General features: G+C 43.9%; 1 protein-coding gene across 1 annotated transcript in view; it reads right to left on the bottom strand.

Annotated features, from left to right (window-relative positions):
* CLCF1 (cardiotrophin like cytokine factor 1) overlaps positions 1-19,398 on the bottom strand; it is a 103,070-nt gene that overhangs the window by 62,224 nt on the left and 21,448 nt on the right. The window contains exon 2 of the mRNA XM_040321004.1: positions 5,968-6,131. Coding sequence (XP_040176938.1) covers positions 5,968-6,131 — 164 coding nt within the window. The remainder of the gene's footprint in view (positions 1-5,967; positions 6,132-19,398) is intronic.

Below are 19,398 nucleotides of genomic sequence, written 5' to 3'. Positions count from 1 at the left end.
TTAGGGAATAAGAATATGCATGCATCATACATGCTAGGGGGAGTACAACTGGGGGGATATGTAGTGGAGAAGGATCTGGGGGTCTTGGTAGATCATAAGCTCAATAATAACATGCAATGCCAAGCTGCGGTTTTCAAAGCGAGCAAAGTCCTTTCTTGTATTAAGAGAGGTATGGACTCCAGAGACAGAGATATAATTTTGCCCCTGTACAAATCATTAGTAAGACCTCATCTGGAATATGCAGTTCAGTTTTGGGCACCAGTTCTCAAAAAGGATATCAGAGAACTGGAGAAAGTGCAGAGAAGGGCAACCAAACTGATAAGAGGAATGGAGGAGTTCAGCTATGAGGAAAGATTAGAAGAACTAAATTTATTCACTCTTGAGAAGAGGAGAATAAGGGGGATATGATCAACATGTACAAATATATAAGAGGTCCATACAGTGAACTTGGTGTTGAGTTATTCACTTTACGGTCAACACTGAGGACAAGGGGGCACTCTTTACGTCTAGAGGAAAAGAGATTTCACCTCCAAATACGGAAAGGTTTTTTCACAGTAAGAGCTGTGAAAATGTGGAACAGACTCCCTCCAGAGGTGGTTCTGGCCAGCTCAGTAGATTGCTTTAAGAAAGGCCTGGATACTTTCCTAAATGTACATAAAATAACTGAGTACTAAGATTTGTAGGTAAAGTTGATCCAGGGTAAATCCGATTGCCTCTCGGGGGATCAGGAAGGGATTTTTTCCCCTGCTGTAGCAAATTGGATCATGCTCTGCTGGTTTTTTTTGGCTTCCTCTGGATCGACTGTGGGTATGGAGTTGGGTGTATGGGGTTGCACTGTGTTTTTTATTTTCTTTGTTTATTTTTTGTGGTTGAACTGGATGGACTTGTGTCTTTTTTCAACCTGACTAACTATGTAACTAACTATGTAACTATAACACATACATACTTACACTGGTCCAAGCTGGCCAATGTCACTATGTAAAAAGAGTCATACACAAACTTCAGCTTTAACAAGTTAAAGCTTGTATGAGATTTTTTAGAGTGTTTTTCCATACTGAAATATAGATCCAGTTATGCTTGGTGCAGGTGGGGGATTGTTTCCCAAATTTTTTTCTTTGGCCTCTGCAAAATCATCCTGTATCACGCAAAGCAATGCAACACGGACATGCAGCTTATACACAAAGGTTATTATGTAATCCTATAAAATCTTATTATGAGTCAATGTGGATTACAGTACACAAATGGTCTTTAGAGGAATATTAATAAAACATGGTAGACTGCCCAAAACAAAAATGGTGACTATTGTAACAAAAGTACAGAGACAGATTCTGCTTGGCCTTTAATATACATAGTCAGTAAGCACCACTTTGCATTTAATCACAGTCTAAGGAATTTTTCTACTAAACCTTAAAGGCATTATGTTATTTTGCAGTACAGAACTTGGCTGTATCATAGTACAAAGGCTGGCTAGTGCAGAACCTCACTTCAATCAATTGGATTTAATTGCATTGTAGTCAAGTTACTAGAAGGTTAATGTTGCAAACAACGTGCATAGGTAGGGGTACACTTGGAATGATGCTAAAGCCCATCTACAGCGAAAACTTTTTTTTTTTTTTAAGTGGGAACTAGTTAGAACTTGCCAGGTTTGTATTGATGTTTGTGATCCCACTGAGGGTGATTTCCCCTTATTTCCAGTCCCAGTGGTACCTGGACAAGAAATGAGGTAGGGAAGTAAGTGTCACTGGGAGAGGAAGTTTTAAACAGCAATAAAAACCTGATCCTCTTTGCTATGGAGCACCTGCCTATAGTGATTCGCAATAATCCATCCATAAAGGGAGTGTTGGTAGGACACAATGGATACAAACTATGCCTATATGCAGGTGCTTTACTTCTCTATATTACCAACCCTAAGATTACATCCCTGGTCCTCTTAAGCCTCATACACACGATCGGACTTCAAACAAACTTTTCCGTGGATTTTTGTCCGAAGGGAGTTGGCTGGGCACACCCATAGCATATACACGGCAGGACTTTTCTGCAAACTTTCCCAACATCACATGTTTTCTGCTCTATACCGCCACCTTTTGGTCAACTTCTGCTATTGTTGGTTGATTTTAACATTGGTTCTGGGCATGCGTATTTGTACTTCAGACAAAAGTCTGATGGATTTCTGTACACCATCGGACTTTTGTTGCCGAAAAGTTTTTCTGTTTGCAGAGCGAACTTTTGTCCGATGAAAACTGAAAAAGTGTGTCCGATGGAGTGTACACACGGTCGGATTTTTTGCAAAACTTGCTCATTTTGAAGTTTGTTGGCAAAAAGTCTGTGTGTACCAGGCTTTACAAGTATTTGGTTTTGGTGACACACACACAAACTTTAAGAACAATATCCATAAAACTGAGGCTCTCAACATTTCTTCATTTATGGATGACAAATTAGATCAGACAGAATTTTTCTCTCTCTCCTGGCAATGCAGAACCCTTAAATATTTAGGTGTATACTTTCCTACCCAACTGGACAACCAATAAGGCCTCAACTACAAACCCTGGTGGTCACATGTCCAACAAAAATTGATGGTCTGGACTAGGCCAAACATAACAATACCCGATTGGCAGGATGGCCTTTTACATTATAAAATGGATATTTTTCCACGCTTACTATACATGCTCCAAACCACCCCCCCATTGGCATTCCAAAATCTTTTGCACATTACGATAAATTGTGGGTACAACTGCAAACCTTCACCCACCCATCCCTCTAACTTTCTTACCCTGAATGGACTTAAAGGGGTTGTAAACCTACGTGTTTTTTCACCTTAATGCATCCTATGCATTAAGGTGAAAAAACACCTTGCAGCGTCCAGCCCCCTAGCCCTCGTTTTACTTACCTGAGCCCCGAATTTCCATGAGCGCGTCCCTGCGGTCCATCTCTCCTTGGAGTCCCAGCTTTGATTGGATAGATTGATAGCAGCGCAGCCATCGGCTCCCGCTGCTGTCAATCAAATCCAATGACGAGTGGGCCGGGGCCGAGTCACACACTCTGCTGCGTCTATGGACGCCAAGTGTATGACATGGGAGTGCGCCCGCAAGGTAACCCCCTCGGGAGAGAGCTTCCAGAGGGGGTTATCTAATTGGGGGAGGAGCTGCGAGAGACGCCATGGGACCCAAGAACAGGAGGATTGGGGCCACTCTGTGCAAAAAGAACTGCACAGTGGAGGTAAGTATGACATGTTTGTTATTAAAAAAAAACAAAAACACAGGCACCTTTAGAGCCGGTTCACACTGGGGCGGCACGACTTCTGGGGCGACTCGGCAAGGCGTCCTGAAGACGACTTCAGAGGCGACTTGCAAAATGACTTCTGTATAGAAGTCAATGCAAGTCGCCCCCAAAGTCGTACAAGAACCTTTTTCTAAGTCAGAGCGACTTGCGTCGCTCCTATTAGAACGGTTCTATTGAATAGAATGGGACACGACTCGTCAGGCGGCTGAGTCGCCTGACGAGTCGCCCCAGTGTGAACCGGCTCTTAGTTTCACTTTAACTACTACAATAAAACATATAAATATATAAATATACAATAAACAATAAAAATATCTGCTGACACTATATTGCTGGGCACAATGACAGAAAATTAAATAGAAAGGTGTAGCGCTTAAAGAATAAACAGTAGAGTTCATCAATATTGAGCTGTTAAGGATGATCGAAACAAGGTCCACCGCTGAATAACTTCAGATAAAAATGGATAGAATAACCACCACCATCACACAATAATACTGACTCTTACCATCAGTGTATAGGGTATACACATTAAATTTATTAGGTAATGACACCAACGATCCTTCCTACACTTCCTTCCTTCCTTCCTGAAGACCGATCCACTCCACAGAAAGTTACACTGATCCTCTTCCCATAAGGCAAAATAACCCAAAGACCACTTCCAATTATTTAGGATTGCAACAAATATACTGGAATAGATTGTGCCATACGCATGCGTCTTTGGATCTTCCTCTTCTATAGAAAATTCAAACCAGTTTGTGACAGGGCCTCTTATTCAAAAAGCGTTATTGATATTCCAATACAGCTCAATACTGTGGCGATTCACCTTCCCCACTATGGGAGGATAAGGGCGTGGAAAAGCAACCTTGCCTTATTTTTGGTGACCGCAAACTTTCAGCAGTGTCAATTACTGAAGACAGGAGCTCAGTGAGAGGTCAGTGTCTGGGCTCCATGCTGCCAGTCCTGTCACTTCCTGGTGTCTCCTTACAGGTGACCTGAGGTGATCAGGTTCAGTCAGGTCACCTGTGAGGAGACGCCAGGAAGTTCTATCTTTTTTTATCTGAAGTTATTCAGCGGTGGACTTTGTTTGGATCGTCCTTAAGGCTGCATTCACACCTGAGCGACAAAACGCCAGACGCCGGACGCTTCTGCCGCTAGAGGGGAGAATTCCCATTGCTGTCTATGGAGACGGTTCACATCTCATAGACGCCGAACGCCTGTCGCCTGAAAAAAAGTCCCGGACCCTTTTTTTCAGGCGACAGTGGCGTTTTCCCATTGACAGCAATGGGAAGACTTTTGAAAAAAAAAAAAAAATTGAAAGTTTCACACCCGCGGCAAAATACGCCGCTACCGCCGAACGCGGCTGTCGCTCAGGTGTGAATGGGGTCTAACAGCTCAATATTGATGAACTCTACTGTTTATTTATTTATTTTAGCGCTACACCTTTCTATTTAATTTACTTAACTAGTACAATTTAGTGAGAGAGCTAGAACCTTATAGCTTCAGCCATAACTTTTATCTTCAAGTTTTCTCCCCATAGTTTGCTGTTCCCATTAAGATTATATCCTATTGTGTCACATTTTTTATAATGTATGTGTCCCCACTGGTGAGATTTTCCTTAATTTCCTGTCAATGACAGGGTTTCTGTGGGACAGGAAGAGAGGGACAATATCGTACATAGACATGGGCAGCAATACAAAGCTTACAGTCTATTAAATACTAAAAAGAAAATGGCTTTAGCCCAACTTTAAGACAAATAGCTAGATTCAGGATGGCAAGCGCATAGTTGCGGCGGCGTAGAGTACGTCATTTACACTACGCCGCCGTAGGTTAGCGAGGAAAGTACATGATTCACAAAGTACTTGCCTGCTAAGTTACGGCGGCGTAGCCCAAATCGGGCGGGCGTAAGGGCGGCTAATTCAAATTCGGCTTAGGGGGCGTGTTTTATGTTAATTGGGCTTGACCTGACGTGATTGACGTATTTTACGAACGGCGCATGCGCCGTCCGCCTACATATCCCAGTGTGCATTGCGGCAAAGTACGCCGCACGGTCCTATTGATTTCGACGTGGACGTAAATGACGTAAAACCCTATTCACAGACCACTTACGCAAACAACGTAAAATTTTCAAATTTTGCCGCGGGAACGGCGCCCATACTTAACATTACTATTCCAGCTATTTGATGGAATAACTTTAGGCCTGATAATGCGTTACGTAAACGGCGTATCTGTACTGCGTCGGCCGGGCGTACGTTCGTGAATAGGCGTATCTAGTGATTTACATATTCTACGTCGACCGCAATGGAAGCGCCACCTAGCGGTCAGCCTAAAAATTACACTTTAGGATAAGACGGTGTAAGACACTTACGCCGCTCGTATCTGAGCCTAATTTAAGCGTATCTTGTTACCAGAATACGCTTAAATTAGCGCAGACGCAAATTCAGACTTAGGCTGGCGTATCTACTGATACGCCAGCCTAAGTCTCTCTGAATCTAGCTAAAAGGGTATGAAGTTATGTCTGATTCGTTTTGAAAATGTAAAGTCATTCCGATTTATAAAAAAAACTCCAATAACCAAACTCAATTTACCAAAATATTCTAATACAGGGGAACTGCTGCAAAATCAAAATCTATCCAAAAACAGGAAATTTTACTTTTTGGTAAATATAATAATACAAAAAAGTTATTTACTCACATATGGTCCAGCAAGTGAGCGCAGTTGGTGTTCCAGGTATTTTGTGAGATCGTAGCTTTTCTGTATTGAGCTTCTAGCAAGAGGATCTGTTATGTTTAAAGCATCGACAGAGACCGCATGCAAGAGAGAGACCAGCATAGCACATAGGACTCTCTGTGAGCCCTCTTCAGAGACAGTTAGTGACCAGGTTGTAAGGGAGAGTGCAATGCAAGAGAGAGAGATAAGTGGATACACAAGAAGATGGCGGGGGTAATAAGGAGAGAAGCAGGATAAATATAGAGAGAGAAAAGGAGTGGGAGAGAGAGCAGGATAAAGAAAGAGTCGGAAAAAGAGCAAGATAAAGGGAGAGGAGAGGAGGTAAGCGGAAGAGCAGGATAAAGAGAGAGAGGAAAAGGCGATTGTGAGAGTGGGATAAAGAGAAAGAGGTGGAAGGGAGAGCAGGATAAAAAGAGAAGGGAAGAGGCGGAACCGAGAGTGGGGTAAAAAGAGAAGTGGGATAAAGAGAGAGGGGAAGAGGTGGGCAGGAGAGTGGGATAAAGAGAGAGGGGGAGAGGTGAATGAGAGAGGAGGAGAAAGACAGACAGAGAGGAAGAGGTGGAGGGAAGAGTGGGAACAAGAGAGAGAGAGAGAGAGAGAGAGAGAGAGAGAGAGAGAGAAAGAGTTGGAAGTAAGAGTGGGAAAAAGAGAGAGTAGAGGAGGTGGGCGGGAGAGTGGGATAAAAAGAGAAAGGAAGAGGTGGAAAGGAGAGTGAGAAAAAGAGAGAGGGGAAGAGGCAAAAAAAGAGCAGGATAAAGAGAGAAATTAAGAAGTGGAAACGGGGGGGGGGGGGGGGGTAAGAGAAAGTGAAAGAGACGAATGGGAGAGTGGAATAAAGAGGCAAATGAGAGAGTGAAATAAAGAGGCAAACGAGAGAGTGGAATAAAGAGGCAAATGAGAGAGTGGAATAAAGAAAGAGATAAAGAGGAGGAAGGGACAGCGGGAAAAAGAGCGAAAGGAGGTGAAGGTGAAAAAGAGAACAGGAAAAACAGAGAAGGGAAGAGGTGGAAAGGAGAGCAGGAAAGGGGACGGTGAAAGGGAGAGCAGGAACAGGGGATGAAGATGTGGAAGGGAGAGCAGGATAAAGAGAGAGGGGAAGAGGTGAATGAGAGAGGAGGAGAAAGACAGAGAGGAAGAGGTGGAGGGAAGAGTGGGAACAAGAGAGAGAGGGAGAAAGAGTTGGAAGTAAGAGAGGGAAAAAGAGAGAGTAGAGGAGGTGGGCGGGAGAGTGGGATAAAGAGAGAAAGGAAGAGGTGGAAAGGAGAGTGAGAAAAAGAGAGGGGAAGAGGCAAAAAAAGAGCAGGATAAAGAGAGAAATTAATAAGTGGAAACAGGAGGGGGGGGGGGGGGGGGGGGGGTTAAGAGAGAGTGAAAGAGACGAATGGGAGAGTGGAATAAAGAGGCAAATGACAGAGTGGAATAAAGAGGCAAATGAGAGAGTGGAATAAAGAAAGAGATGAAGAGGTGGAGGGGACAGCGGGAAAAAGAGCGAAAGGAGGTGAAGGTGAAAAAGAGAACAGGAAAAACAGAGAAGGGAAGAGGTGGAAAGGAAAGCAGGAAAGGGGACAGTGAAAGGGAGAGCAGGAACAGGGGATGAAGATGTGGAAGGGAAGATGTAGAAGGGAAAAGGGGATAAAGAGAGTGGGAAGAGGTGGGTGAGAGGGTGGGATAAAGAGCGAGGGGGAGAGTGGAAGATTTGAGGGAGAGAGAGAGAGAGAGAGAGAGAAAGATACAGAGTGAGGGGGAGAGGTGGAAGAGTGAGTGGAAGATTTGAGAGAGAGAGAGAGAGAGACATAAAGAGCGAGGGGGAGAGGTGGAGGATTTGAGGGAGAGAGAGCGCAAGCGCAATAAGTAAAAAGGAGAGCAGGATAAAGAAGAAGAGTTAGGAAAGATAACAGGATAAAGAGAGAAGAAAAGTTGGGAAAAGATTTCGAAAAAAATAGCAGGATTAAGAGAGGGAGGAAGAGTTGGGAAAGCAGGATTAAGAAGGGGGAATGGAATAAGGGAGAGAGATAGAATTGGGATAAATAGAGTGTGTAAGAGAGAGAAAGAGAGAATCAGTATGAAGACAGAGAAGAAGAGAGGTGCAGGATGAAGAAAGGGAGAAAGGAAAATTATAATTAGGTGATCAAGGGAAAGAGGAAAAGTAAAAAAAAAAAACACGGAGAGTTTGCAGAAGAAAGGAACAGTGGGAAAAAAAGCAGATGGAAGAAGGGACACAAGTATGGAAAAATGAAGGAAGGGATCATGGTGAATGGGGGAATAGAAGGAAAGCAAGAATGAGTAAGGAAAGGCAAAGAAGGAGTTAAGGAGAAATAGAAAGTGAGAGAAGGAAGAGGGGATACAGGATGACAAAAGTAAAGAAAGAGAGAGAGAGGGAAAGATGGATTGAGTGGGAGATACAGAGAACATATAGAGGGTAGAAAGCGGGAGGGAGACCGCGGGGAAATTAAAAGGTGGGAGAGAGGAGGTGGAGAGGGAAAAAAGACTTGAGAAATAGGGAGGGGGCGGGGGGGTTAAAAGAAGAAATTGTAAGGAGGGAGTAGAGAATTAAGAAAATTAAACAAGATTACAATATGATCACAGAAATAAAATGTGAAATGTAGAGGAAAAAAGGAGGGGAAAAAAAAAAAAAAAATATTAGATAACGTTATTTTGACACAAAGCTAACATTTACCATTAGAAAATGCAAAGTACACAATATAAAGTATAATGTAACAGTATGCAAAGTGAAAACGCAGTGAAAAAAGGCATTTAGAACTTTGCAACCAATCAGATATTTTCATCCATTTTATGGGCTTGAAATGACAACTAGAATCGTATTACTGTGCACACTTTCCTTAAATATTATAAGAAAAGTCCTATTTAGAATGATCTGAATGAATGTTTCCTTAGAGAAATACCGATGCCGATTTCTCATTCAGTAAATAGTGGTTGCTTAGCTGTCATACTGATCCTTTGACTTCATTCACTGATCCAGATAAGCATTTCTGACTTTGACCTCAACATCTTTCTTCCAAATTGGTGACTTAAAGTATTGAGGCAGAAGGCCAGCATAACAGCCAGGCAGCTAGCATTTTCAGAAGCGACAGCACACTATATTTCTCCTAGGAAAGTTTACTTTAAGGGCCCTAAGGTTTACAAATTACTGGTGGGTGTAATCACTTTTGGCGTGAATATTAATTTCCGATCTTCAGAAAGACTTATGAATAACTATTGAAAAATTTATCTGCAATTAGTTTCCATCATACATATTTCCAAGGATGGAAAAAACACTTCTATCCGGGAATAGACGCCGCTGCCAAGGTCTGGTTTATTATTTTCTAATTGTCAATTCAGACACTGGATGTACTTTGGAAATTCAATTTTTTTTTTTTACACACACATGAAGAATAAACCCAACCAAATTGATATTTGTGGCCAAGGTGGACACTTATGCCTTCCGTTGGACCAAACTCCAAAGGTTTTTCCGAAGGAATTCCGCGCAAGCTGTCTTGCATACACACAGTCACACTAAATTCCGACCGTCAAGAACGCGGTGACGTAAAACACTACAACGACCCGAGAAAATTAAGTTCTATGCTTCCAAGCATGCGTCAAATAATTTCCGAGCATGCGTGGTGTTTATTCTGTCAGAAAAGCATACAGACGATTGGAATTTTCAATCGTATTTTTTCCAACGGAAAAATTGAGAACATGTTCTCTAATTCCGTCTGAATTTCCGACGGAAAAAGTCAGATGGGGCATACACATGGATTGAATATCCGATAAAAAGCTTCCCTCTGACTTTTTCCGTTGGAAATTCCGCTCGTGTGTACAAGGCATTAGACCCCATACACACTATTTGCAGATTTTTGTCTTCAGATTTACCAAAACCATGTCATGCAAGGGCCTGTCTGATTGCATGCAAATTAAAACTCTAAAGCCCTGTACACACGATCGGTTTGTCCAATGAAAACAGATTGATGGACTGTTTTCATTGGACAAACCGATCGTGTGTGGACCACATCGGTTTGTTTTCCATTGGTGAAAAAAATTAGAACATGTTTTCAATTTTTCCTATGGATAAAAAAACGATCGTCTGTGTGGAAGTCTATCGGTCAAAAATCCACGAATGCTCAGAATCAAGTTGACGCATTGTCGGAAGCATTGAACTTAATTTTTTTCAGCACGCCGTAGTGTTGTACTTCACCGCGTTTTGGCACGGTTGGATTTTTGACTGATGGTATGTAGGCACAACTGATGAAAGTCAGCTTCATCGGATATCCGACGAAAAAATCCATCGGATTAGATTCCATCAGGCCCCGTACACACGGTCGTTCCAAACCGATGAGAATGGTCCGACAGACCGTTTTCATCGGTTCACCGCTGAAGTGGCCTGATGGTCTGATGTGCGTACACACCATCATTCCAAAAACCGATCGGGTCAGAACGCGGTGACGTCAAACACACGACGTGCTGAATAAAACAAAGTTCAATGCTTCCAAGCATGCGTCGACTTGATTCTGAGCATGCGCGGGTTTTGAACCGATGCTTTTCTGTACAAACCATCGGTTTGGACCGATCGGGCAGCAGTCCATCGGTTCGGTTTTGAAGCATGTTTTAAAATTTTGGACCAAAGGACAACAGACCGATGGGCTATACACACGGTCGGTTTGGACCGATGAAACTGAACCTCGGTCCATTCTCATCGGTTTTGTCCGACCGTGTTTACAGGGCCTCAGATATCCGATCGTGTGTACGTGGCTTTAAGGTTTGATCTCATATAATATGGTTTTGGTAAATCTGAAGACAAAAATCTGCAGAGTATCTAATAGTGGGCCAGATTCAGGTACCGCTGCGCACTTCTTATGGAGGCGCAGCGTCCCGTTTTTGCCCTGCGCCCCCGCAAATTATCTGCGCTACGATTCATTCACGAAGGAGTAGCCACGTAATTTGCGTGGGCGCTCCTCAAAAATGCCCGGCGTAAGGGCGCGTAATTTAAATGATCCCGTAGGGGGCGTGGATCATTTAAATTAGGCGCGTTCCCACACCGAACGTAGTGCGTATGCTCCGTCGGGAAACTTTCCTGACGTGCATTGCGGCAAATGACGTTGCAAGGACGTCATTTGCTTCAAAGTGAACGTAAATGGCGTCCAGCGCCATTCACGATTCACTTACGCAAACGACGTTAAATTTAAACTTTGCGACGCAGGAACGACGGGTATACGTAGCATTGGCTGCCCCTGCTAATAGCAGGAGCAGCCTTACGCGAAACCCAACGAACGGAAACGACGTAAACTGCGTACGCAGGGCTCGCGTAGGGTAGTGAATCGGCGTTAGTATGCAATTTGCATACTATACACTGACCACTACGGGAACGCCCCCTAGCGGCCATCGTAAGAATGCAGCCTACGATATGACTGGCATAAGAGCCTTATGCTAGTCATAACTTAGGCTGCAGTCGGCGTAACGAGGTTCCTGAATTAGGAGCATTCGAAACGCCGGCGCAAGTAAGCAATTGCGCTGCGTAACTATGGTTACGCAGACGCAATTGCTACCTGAATCTGGGCCAGTGTGTATGGGGCATTAGATCTCAACGATCCACTGTTTTTTATATTTCCAGGAGTAAGAATTCTTATACAATATACAATGTACAATATATTCTTATTCAAGCAAACTGTTATTTAGCATTCCACTTATTACGTTACACAACCCCATAGTAGCTAATTGATGATAATTCACTGTATTTTAAAAATATTTGTTTGAGTTTTAAATAACCCAAACAGCGAACATTTCTGAAAGTTTACTTGCCATAAACTCAAATGCTGAAATGCTGAAAAAATGCATAAGCAGAGATTACCAGTCAGTGGCGTCACTAGAGGGGGGACGGGGGCGTTTTTTTTTTTACAGGGTTTTTACCTTTATTTTTATCTGGTGATCCTACCACTAACAATTTCCTGTCCTAGGATGACAACACCCACTATATCTATGCAAAGCAGAGTTTTTACCTTAAGATAAGGACTACAGAACACCTCTCTCTTTTCTCTTCTTCATAATGTAGACGTGAGGTGTTCTGTAGGTCGTCTATATACAGTGTGATGATACAAAGAAATTTATAAAAATGCAGCAGAGGTAGAGAGGACAGGAGGTTATCAGCTGAAAGATATCTGCCGGGAGCAACATTATATTTTTTTGCATTTACTAAACAGATATAACAAAACACTTTCAGTGGTATATTGGATAGCCCAAAAAACGTTGTCCATGAGGAAGGTCCTTGTAACCTGAAACATTGTACAGCTTATCACCATCAACAATTCTGCCAGTCTAGATTTCCTGCCTAATGGTCCATACGCTGTCTGCAGATGCTTTCAAACACAAGAACAGTAGGGTGACCACGTGTCCCGGATTTTGCAGTTCTGTCCCGGGTCCCGGGCACCTTCAATCCAGGACAATACAGTGTCCCGGAATGAAACCGACACAGCCACCCGATGACCCGATGGTGGAAACTGTCTGTTTCCCAGCCCAGGGTGTTCGCCCTGCCAAATGCCCTGCAATGCACTGCGCCCAACCAGGGCACAGTAAAAGCTGGTTGTTAAGGAGCGGGGCTGAAGGCTGAATAAAAAAAAGAAGAAGCTGCCAATAAAAAATAAAAAAAAGTCCATTCCAGACCCTTTGGGGCTTCCAGATTCTGATAATCCCCCTGCCTGCATACCACCACAACCACCAGCCAGGGTAAAATGGGGACAAGGTGATTTGGAGTGGGTGGGGGTCAGAGCCCGAGGGGTCTGGTATGAACTAGGGGGAGGGGGCAATGTGTTTTTGTGCTTTTTTTTCAATAGCCGGATCCATGCAATTGCAACCGTGAGTCAATTTAAATGTGATTTGATTTGTGTTTTTTTCTTTAGAAATTTCATTTTTGCTGCAGCATGTTCTATACATGGTACACATGCACCACTTTACAGACAGACTAAGGGGACCCCCCAGGCACTATATTTAGAGAAATTGTTCATTGTTATTGTTGCACTTTAAGCAAGACTTTTTGCATTGATACATGTCCCCCACAGCAGTACTCGGACCCCCATACCCCTATTATGGCCAATTACTTGCATTTAAGCCTTTAAAATTAGCACATTTTTGTGAAGGAGGGGGGTGTCCCTGAATGGCCGTTTGGAAATGTGGTCACCCTAAAGAACAGTGATTTCAAGAAAGCATCATTGACATCCTTGTAGATGTTCATGGATAGGGTTCCCCAAACTGAAGCTCTAGAGTGGGGATTCCCAAACTTTTTATATAAAGGGCCAGTTCACGATACATCACACCAAGTGGGAGCAAGACTGTAAAAGGTGCTCTGGGTTCTTGGGGGGGTGCAATTGATGACATTGGTACATGTGTGCATACATTTGGAGCTGAAGGAGTCTTTGCTGTTAGGCTCTGAGGAAGAAGGTTTACCTTTGAAACGTGTTAGCCTTATGATCTAGAGAGTACAGGTCCCAGGGCTGTTTTACCACTGGATGGAAGCCTGTTTATGTGTATTAATTTTTTTACATGCTTGTGAGTATTTTTTATCTTTTTTATACAAATACATTTACTTGGGATAATGCACAAGGCTGGTGCGCCCTCTTTTCTTTCATCTTTCTAGTGCAATCAGGACATGCCCTGGTCCAAGTGGGCAAGAAGGCAAGGAAACATTATCCATTGAGAAATGGACCATTATACATTATTGGGCTAGTCACTATACTCATGTGCGGGAGTATTTGTTTGTTTTTCTGGAGTAAAAAAGTGCCCTGGTATTGGTCAGGGGGAGTAAAAATGCCTCTATATCTGTTGTTAGTAGGAGTACAGTTTGGACTGCAGGTAATACTAGGGTGCCGTGAAGTGGCCTCTGCAGCTTACGCATTTATTTGCAAATGTGTGCAAACTATACCCCTCTTTTTAACTGTTAGACAGGATAATTTGGTTGGTTGCAGGCTGGTTGGTGAGTTGAGCTGGGAATTTTCTTTGGTTTTGTTTGACATGCGTTGCCCTTCCATGTACTCCTTGCAACAAAGGCCAGTTATAAGAGGGGGCAGTGGGCATTTGTTTGTACAGGAGTACAAAACACCCCTGCGTCAGTGGTCAGTGATCTGTGCCAGTGGGAGGACGGTTACCCCTTTGTCAGTGGAATGAATAATATTCCTCTTCCATTGGAAGGAATAGTACCTTCTTTTAGCTGAGGGAATGGTTACCAAAAAAAAACAGGCACTAATTTAAGGATATCTAGACCATAGGATAAAAGAGTCCAAATGTGAATGAGTGAGTAACTTGTATAGCGCAGCAAATGCAAACTTAATCGCCTCAAGGCGCTTGGCATCCAGCGTTGTACCGGTCTTTCAGAAGAGGTGGGTCTTTAGTTTTTTCCTAAATGCCCGATGGTTTTCCTCCAAGCGGATGGTAGTGGGTAGAGCATTCCAGAGCCGTGGTCCTTGGACCGAAAATCTGCGTTCTGCCTTTCGATTTGTTTATACTAACAAACCATCCAACGTGTTTCGGGGGTCAGAAAAAACTCTCACCTTGAATGGACTCAAAATAGAGCTTTTTTGTGTAAATCTGTGTAGAGAAGTGAATTGCTGGATCAGTAGAGGTTCTAGTTAGATGAAGGAATGGTGCCCCTCTGTCAGTCTAAGACAGGGGTCTCCAAACTGCAGCCCAAGGGCCAGATGTGGACCTTTGCTAGCCTTTATCCGGCCCTCGGATACCAATGATGGGATACTATTCCTCCTACTAAGAGGGACACTACTCCTCTGTCCACCAACCCCGGCCATATTTATTCTTACTGATGCTGGGTCCCAACCTCCCAGGACATTTTCTACCCCTTCTGGCCACTATCCGGCCCTCCTAAAGTCTGAAAGACAGTAAACTGGCCCTTTGTTTTAAAAGTTTGGAGACCCATGGTCTAAGGAATGGTGCCTCTCTGTCAATGGAAGGCATGCTGCCCCTCTACTGGTGGAAGGATCGGAGCCCTGTTGCCAGTGGAAGGAATGCTGTCCTTCTGCTAGTGGGAGGAATATTTTTCCCCTGTGGTAGGAGTGGTGTTCCTGTGTCAGCAAGAAATGGTGCCCCAGCTTTGGTGTTCAGTGTGATTTAACTTGCAGACTCTGTCTCAAGCCATTTCAAATTATGCCAGTTGGCACTATACATGCACCATCGGGAAAGAGATCATTCATCCCCAATGATGCCTGTTATGTTGCTGGTGCTGAAATGCTCTATACCCAGCACCCTTGGCATCCTGATTACAGCAGCTCACATCGGCTGCATGCATGGCCTTCTCATTGCAAGGAGTAGGTGACCCAGTAGGCCTTAAAGTGTTACTAAACCTCACAACAGTAAAGTCAGTCTGAGTGCCTTGAGGCGATTTAGTTCGCATTTGTAGCGCTATATAAGTTATTCACTCACTCACACTCATATGCAGTAAAGCATGATTCTTATACTCACTATGGAACCTAAGGGGTTAATCCTCTGCATTGTGTAAAAAAAGGCTGTTTGATCCTGTCTTCTCTCATCCTCCCCTTCTTCCACAGTTCCCAAACCATCTCCTGATAGATCAGAGCCTTGGGGACAAGCTGCACATGCTCAGTTTGGTGTGTATTGCTAAAGAGTTGTTTTTTTTTTCTCTTGGGAGGGTTCATGTGATCAGCACAGGGCCAATCAGCACTGTCCAGGCAGAGGGTCACTGTCCTGCAGCCTCCTATGACAGTCAGAGTATAATGAAACTCCTTCTACAAGCTTTAACTAAACACTGATGGAAATCACAAGGCTGCTACTGCTGATGGGAAAGAGTATTTAGCAGTTTATATTTACTAAAACGATTGCATTTCCATGTTCTGTGCACTGTAGGAGACTAGATTTAGCGAATGCAGGCTGCTGGGTTTAGTAACACTTTAAGCTGGCCACAACTTTTAGTTTGGGGGCCTCTGATGTAGAGGGCTTCTTAGGCCTTGTACACACGACCGAACATGTCCGCTGAAACTGGTCCGCGGACCAGTTTCCGACCGTGTGTTGGGCCTAGCGGACAGTTTTCCGGCCTAGCGGACAGGTTTCCAGCGGACAAAAGTTTCTTAGCATGCTAAGAAACTTGTCCACTGGAAACATGTCCGTCGGACATGTCCGATGGTTAGTACAACTCATCGGACATGTCCGCTGGTTATGACGTATAACCAGCGGCCCGAAATCCCGCGCATGCGTCAAATTGATTCGACGCATGCGTGGAAGCATTGAACTCGCGTGTTAGAGAACATCGGTGTCTTATACGTCACCGCGTTCTCTGTCTGCGGGGATTTTGGTCTGATGGTGTGTACACACATCAGACCATGAATTCATCGGACATGTCTGCTCGTGTGTACAAGGCCTAAGGGTTTCAGACTTCAAATTATCCAAATAAAGACTGTCTACCTAACTTCCCTTTCTTGCTGTTTGAAATACACCCACTGACAAATTTGTTGGCACCCCTGCAACTCATTGGAACAATACTTCATTCCTCCTGAAAAGTAATGAAATTAGAAAGCAATTGTTTCATGTATACCAGCATGCCTTTGGTATATCATATAGTAATGCACAGCAATTGTGAAAAGAGAGGAGTATGATATTGATTATTCTACAAAGATATTCTAAAATGACATGGATTTGTTGGTACCCCTAGAAAAGATTAGAAATAAATGGATCATAGTGATATTTCAACCTAAAGCTGGCCATAGATGGTCGAATCTTGACCGGTTCAGCAGGGACCTGTGTGAACACCCATGCAATGCCATTCTGAAGCGGGGAAAAAAGGGCCTTGCACCATTTTAGTGCAGATGTGATTTGAGCCCTACATTCGGTGCGGTTCCTGCACGAATCACATTCGTTGTTCAGCACGCACCAGTGTGAACCTAGGCTAATAGCCAGATTCAGAGAGGTTTACACCGGCGTATCAGTAGATACGGCGTCGTAACTCTGAATCTGCGCTGTCGTAAATTTAAGCGTATTCTGTAAACCAGATACGCTTAAATTAGGCTAAGATACGAGCGGCGTAAGTCTCCTACGCTGTCGTATCTTGGGGTGCATATTTACGCTGGCCGCTAGGTGGCGCTTCCGTTGTTTTCCGTGTCGAATATGCAAATGAGCAAGATACGCCGATTCACAAACGTACGTACGCCCGTCGCAATTAGTTACGCCGTTTACGTAAGACATACGCCGGCGTAAAGATAAAGCTGATCTCTAGGTGGCGCAGCCCATGCAAAGTATGGACGTCGGAACAAGCGTATCTTTTTACGTCGTTTGCGTAAGTCGTACGCGAATAGGGCTGTGCGTAAGTTACGTTCACGTCGTAGGCAGTGTTCGACGTATCTTAGGCATTCTATCCGACACATGCGCACTGGGATGCGTCCACGGACGGCGCATGCGCCGTACGATCAAAACGTCAATTACGTGGGGTCATGCCTTATTAACATAAAACACGCCCACCTCTTCCCAATTTGAATTAGGCGTGCTTACGCCGGGACATTTACGCTACGCTGCCGTAACTTAGGACGCAAGTGCTTTGTGAATACAGCACTTGCCTCTCTAACTTGCGGCGGCGTAGCGTAAATGACCTGCGCTACGCCGGTACAAAGAAGCGCTGCTCTACCTGAATCCGGCTATCAGTCTACAAACCTATCTCATGGAATAATCCAGGTACGAGAAACAACTTAATACAGTGAAACCTCGGATTGCGAGTGTTTCGCAATACATACACTTTTTTTTTTAAATCCTGACTCACAAAACAAGCAGGATTCAAGCCAATGCGGTGTGCAGTACCGCATTTGGCCAGAGGTGCGGGGGGCGCCGGAGCCGATTGGAGCTGAGCGGAGCCGTTTGGAAATACTCAGTTCCCAAGCCTTTCCGAGGGTTTCAGAGTACAGCCAAGCTGTAAATGGAAAAAGAAAATATGGACAGCCGCACTCCAAAAAACCTTGATGGTTGTCTTTATTTAAAAAAGGAAAAATGCACTACAAGTCACAGCACACAACACGGGAGTAAAACAGCTGACGCGTTTCGCACTATGCCAAGCTGTCCGCAAGTATTTCCGAGGCTCTCCGGTGCCCCCCACCTCTAGCCACATGCAGTATTGCATGCCATAGAAAGTCAATGCGGAACTAATTATTTTCATTGACTTCTATGGGGAAACTCGTTTTGGCGTTTTGGCATTCTCCTGGAACAGATTATGCTCATAATTCAAGGTTCCACTGTAGTGCTTTTCTTATGGAACACTTTCTGTAGTGCAAATCTGCAAAATGCAAAAAGCACTAAGTGCATTGCACTTGATAACACATTAAAGTGGAGGTTCCCCTAAAAATAAACTTTTAACATTGCATTTATGAGATTAATGACTATTAGAATCGGCTGTTTTTTATAAAAAAATACGTCCGTACATACCGTTTCCTATATGTGTTCTCACCGCCGCTTCCGGGTATGATGGTCGGGACTGGGCGTTCCTACTTGATTGACAGGCATCCGACCGACGCATACAGTGCGTCACGAGATGCCGAAAGAAGCCGAACGTCGGCGCGGCTCTATACGGCTCCTGCGCACCGACGTTCGGCTACTTTGGAAAATCTGGACGCGATAAATGCGACTGTCGGAAGCCTGTCAATCAAGAAGGAACGCCCAGTGCCGAAGACCATACCCGGAAGCGGCGGAGAAGATGTATCTCTAAAGCGGTAAGTACTGCTTCGTTTTTAAAAAAAACTAGCCGATTCCCCTAGACAAAATGAGCATGAATCTAATCTTAAAAATTCTTTTGAGGGGGAACTACCGCTTTAAGGCTCGATTGTTGCATTTTGCAGAAATGCAGGGACATTTTTTAACATGGGTTCCTATGGAACATATTCACATCAATGCTTTTTTGTGCCTGTTCAATGGACTAGCATTCCAAAACACAAGTACCGCGATTTTGCCACGTTTTTACCACGATTTGCATGGCAAAAAAAAAAAAAATGCTAATACGCAGCAAGCACCACAAAAAGCACTTCAAAAACGCTCAAAAGCAACATGCATAGGTGTGAATGGAGCCATAGGCCTGATTCTCAGTTTTGCGGAAATACACTACAGTCCAATTAACATTGCTTCCTATGGATGTATGGGATGGAGATATAGTATGGATGTAATCTCATATAAAGTCCAAGACACAAGGATGGAGATACATCACAGAGGTATTCTCATTTAAAGTCCCAAACACCTTCGGGTGGTCCCCCCCCTTTTTTCCTATGGATGTAGTACACATCTGTGCATTTTATGGAAAGGGCCAGGGACTTTTTCTGGTTTTTGGTTCCATAGACTTCAATGGATCAAAAGCGTGTATTGAAAAAATGCAAAATGCACCTGCAATATGCAAACAGCAACCTGCATAGATGTGGGTCC

The sequence above is a fragment of the Rana temporaria genome, chromosome 8 (assembly GCF_905171775.1).
Source record: "Rana temporaria chromosome 8, aRanTem1.1, whole genome shotgun sequence".
In the NCBI taxonomy this organism is placed as follows: domain Eukaryota; kingdom Metazoa; phylum Chordata; class Amphibia; order Anura; family Ranidae; genus Rana; species Rana temporaria.
Note: the sequence above shows the minus strand (reverse complement) of the source record. Positions and strands in the feature narration are given on the sequence as shown.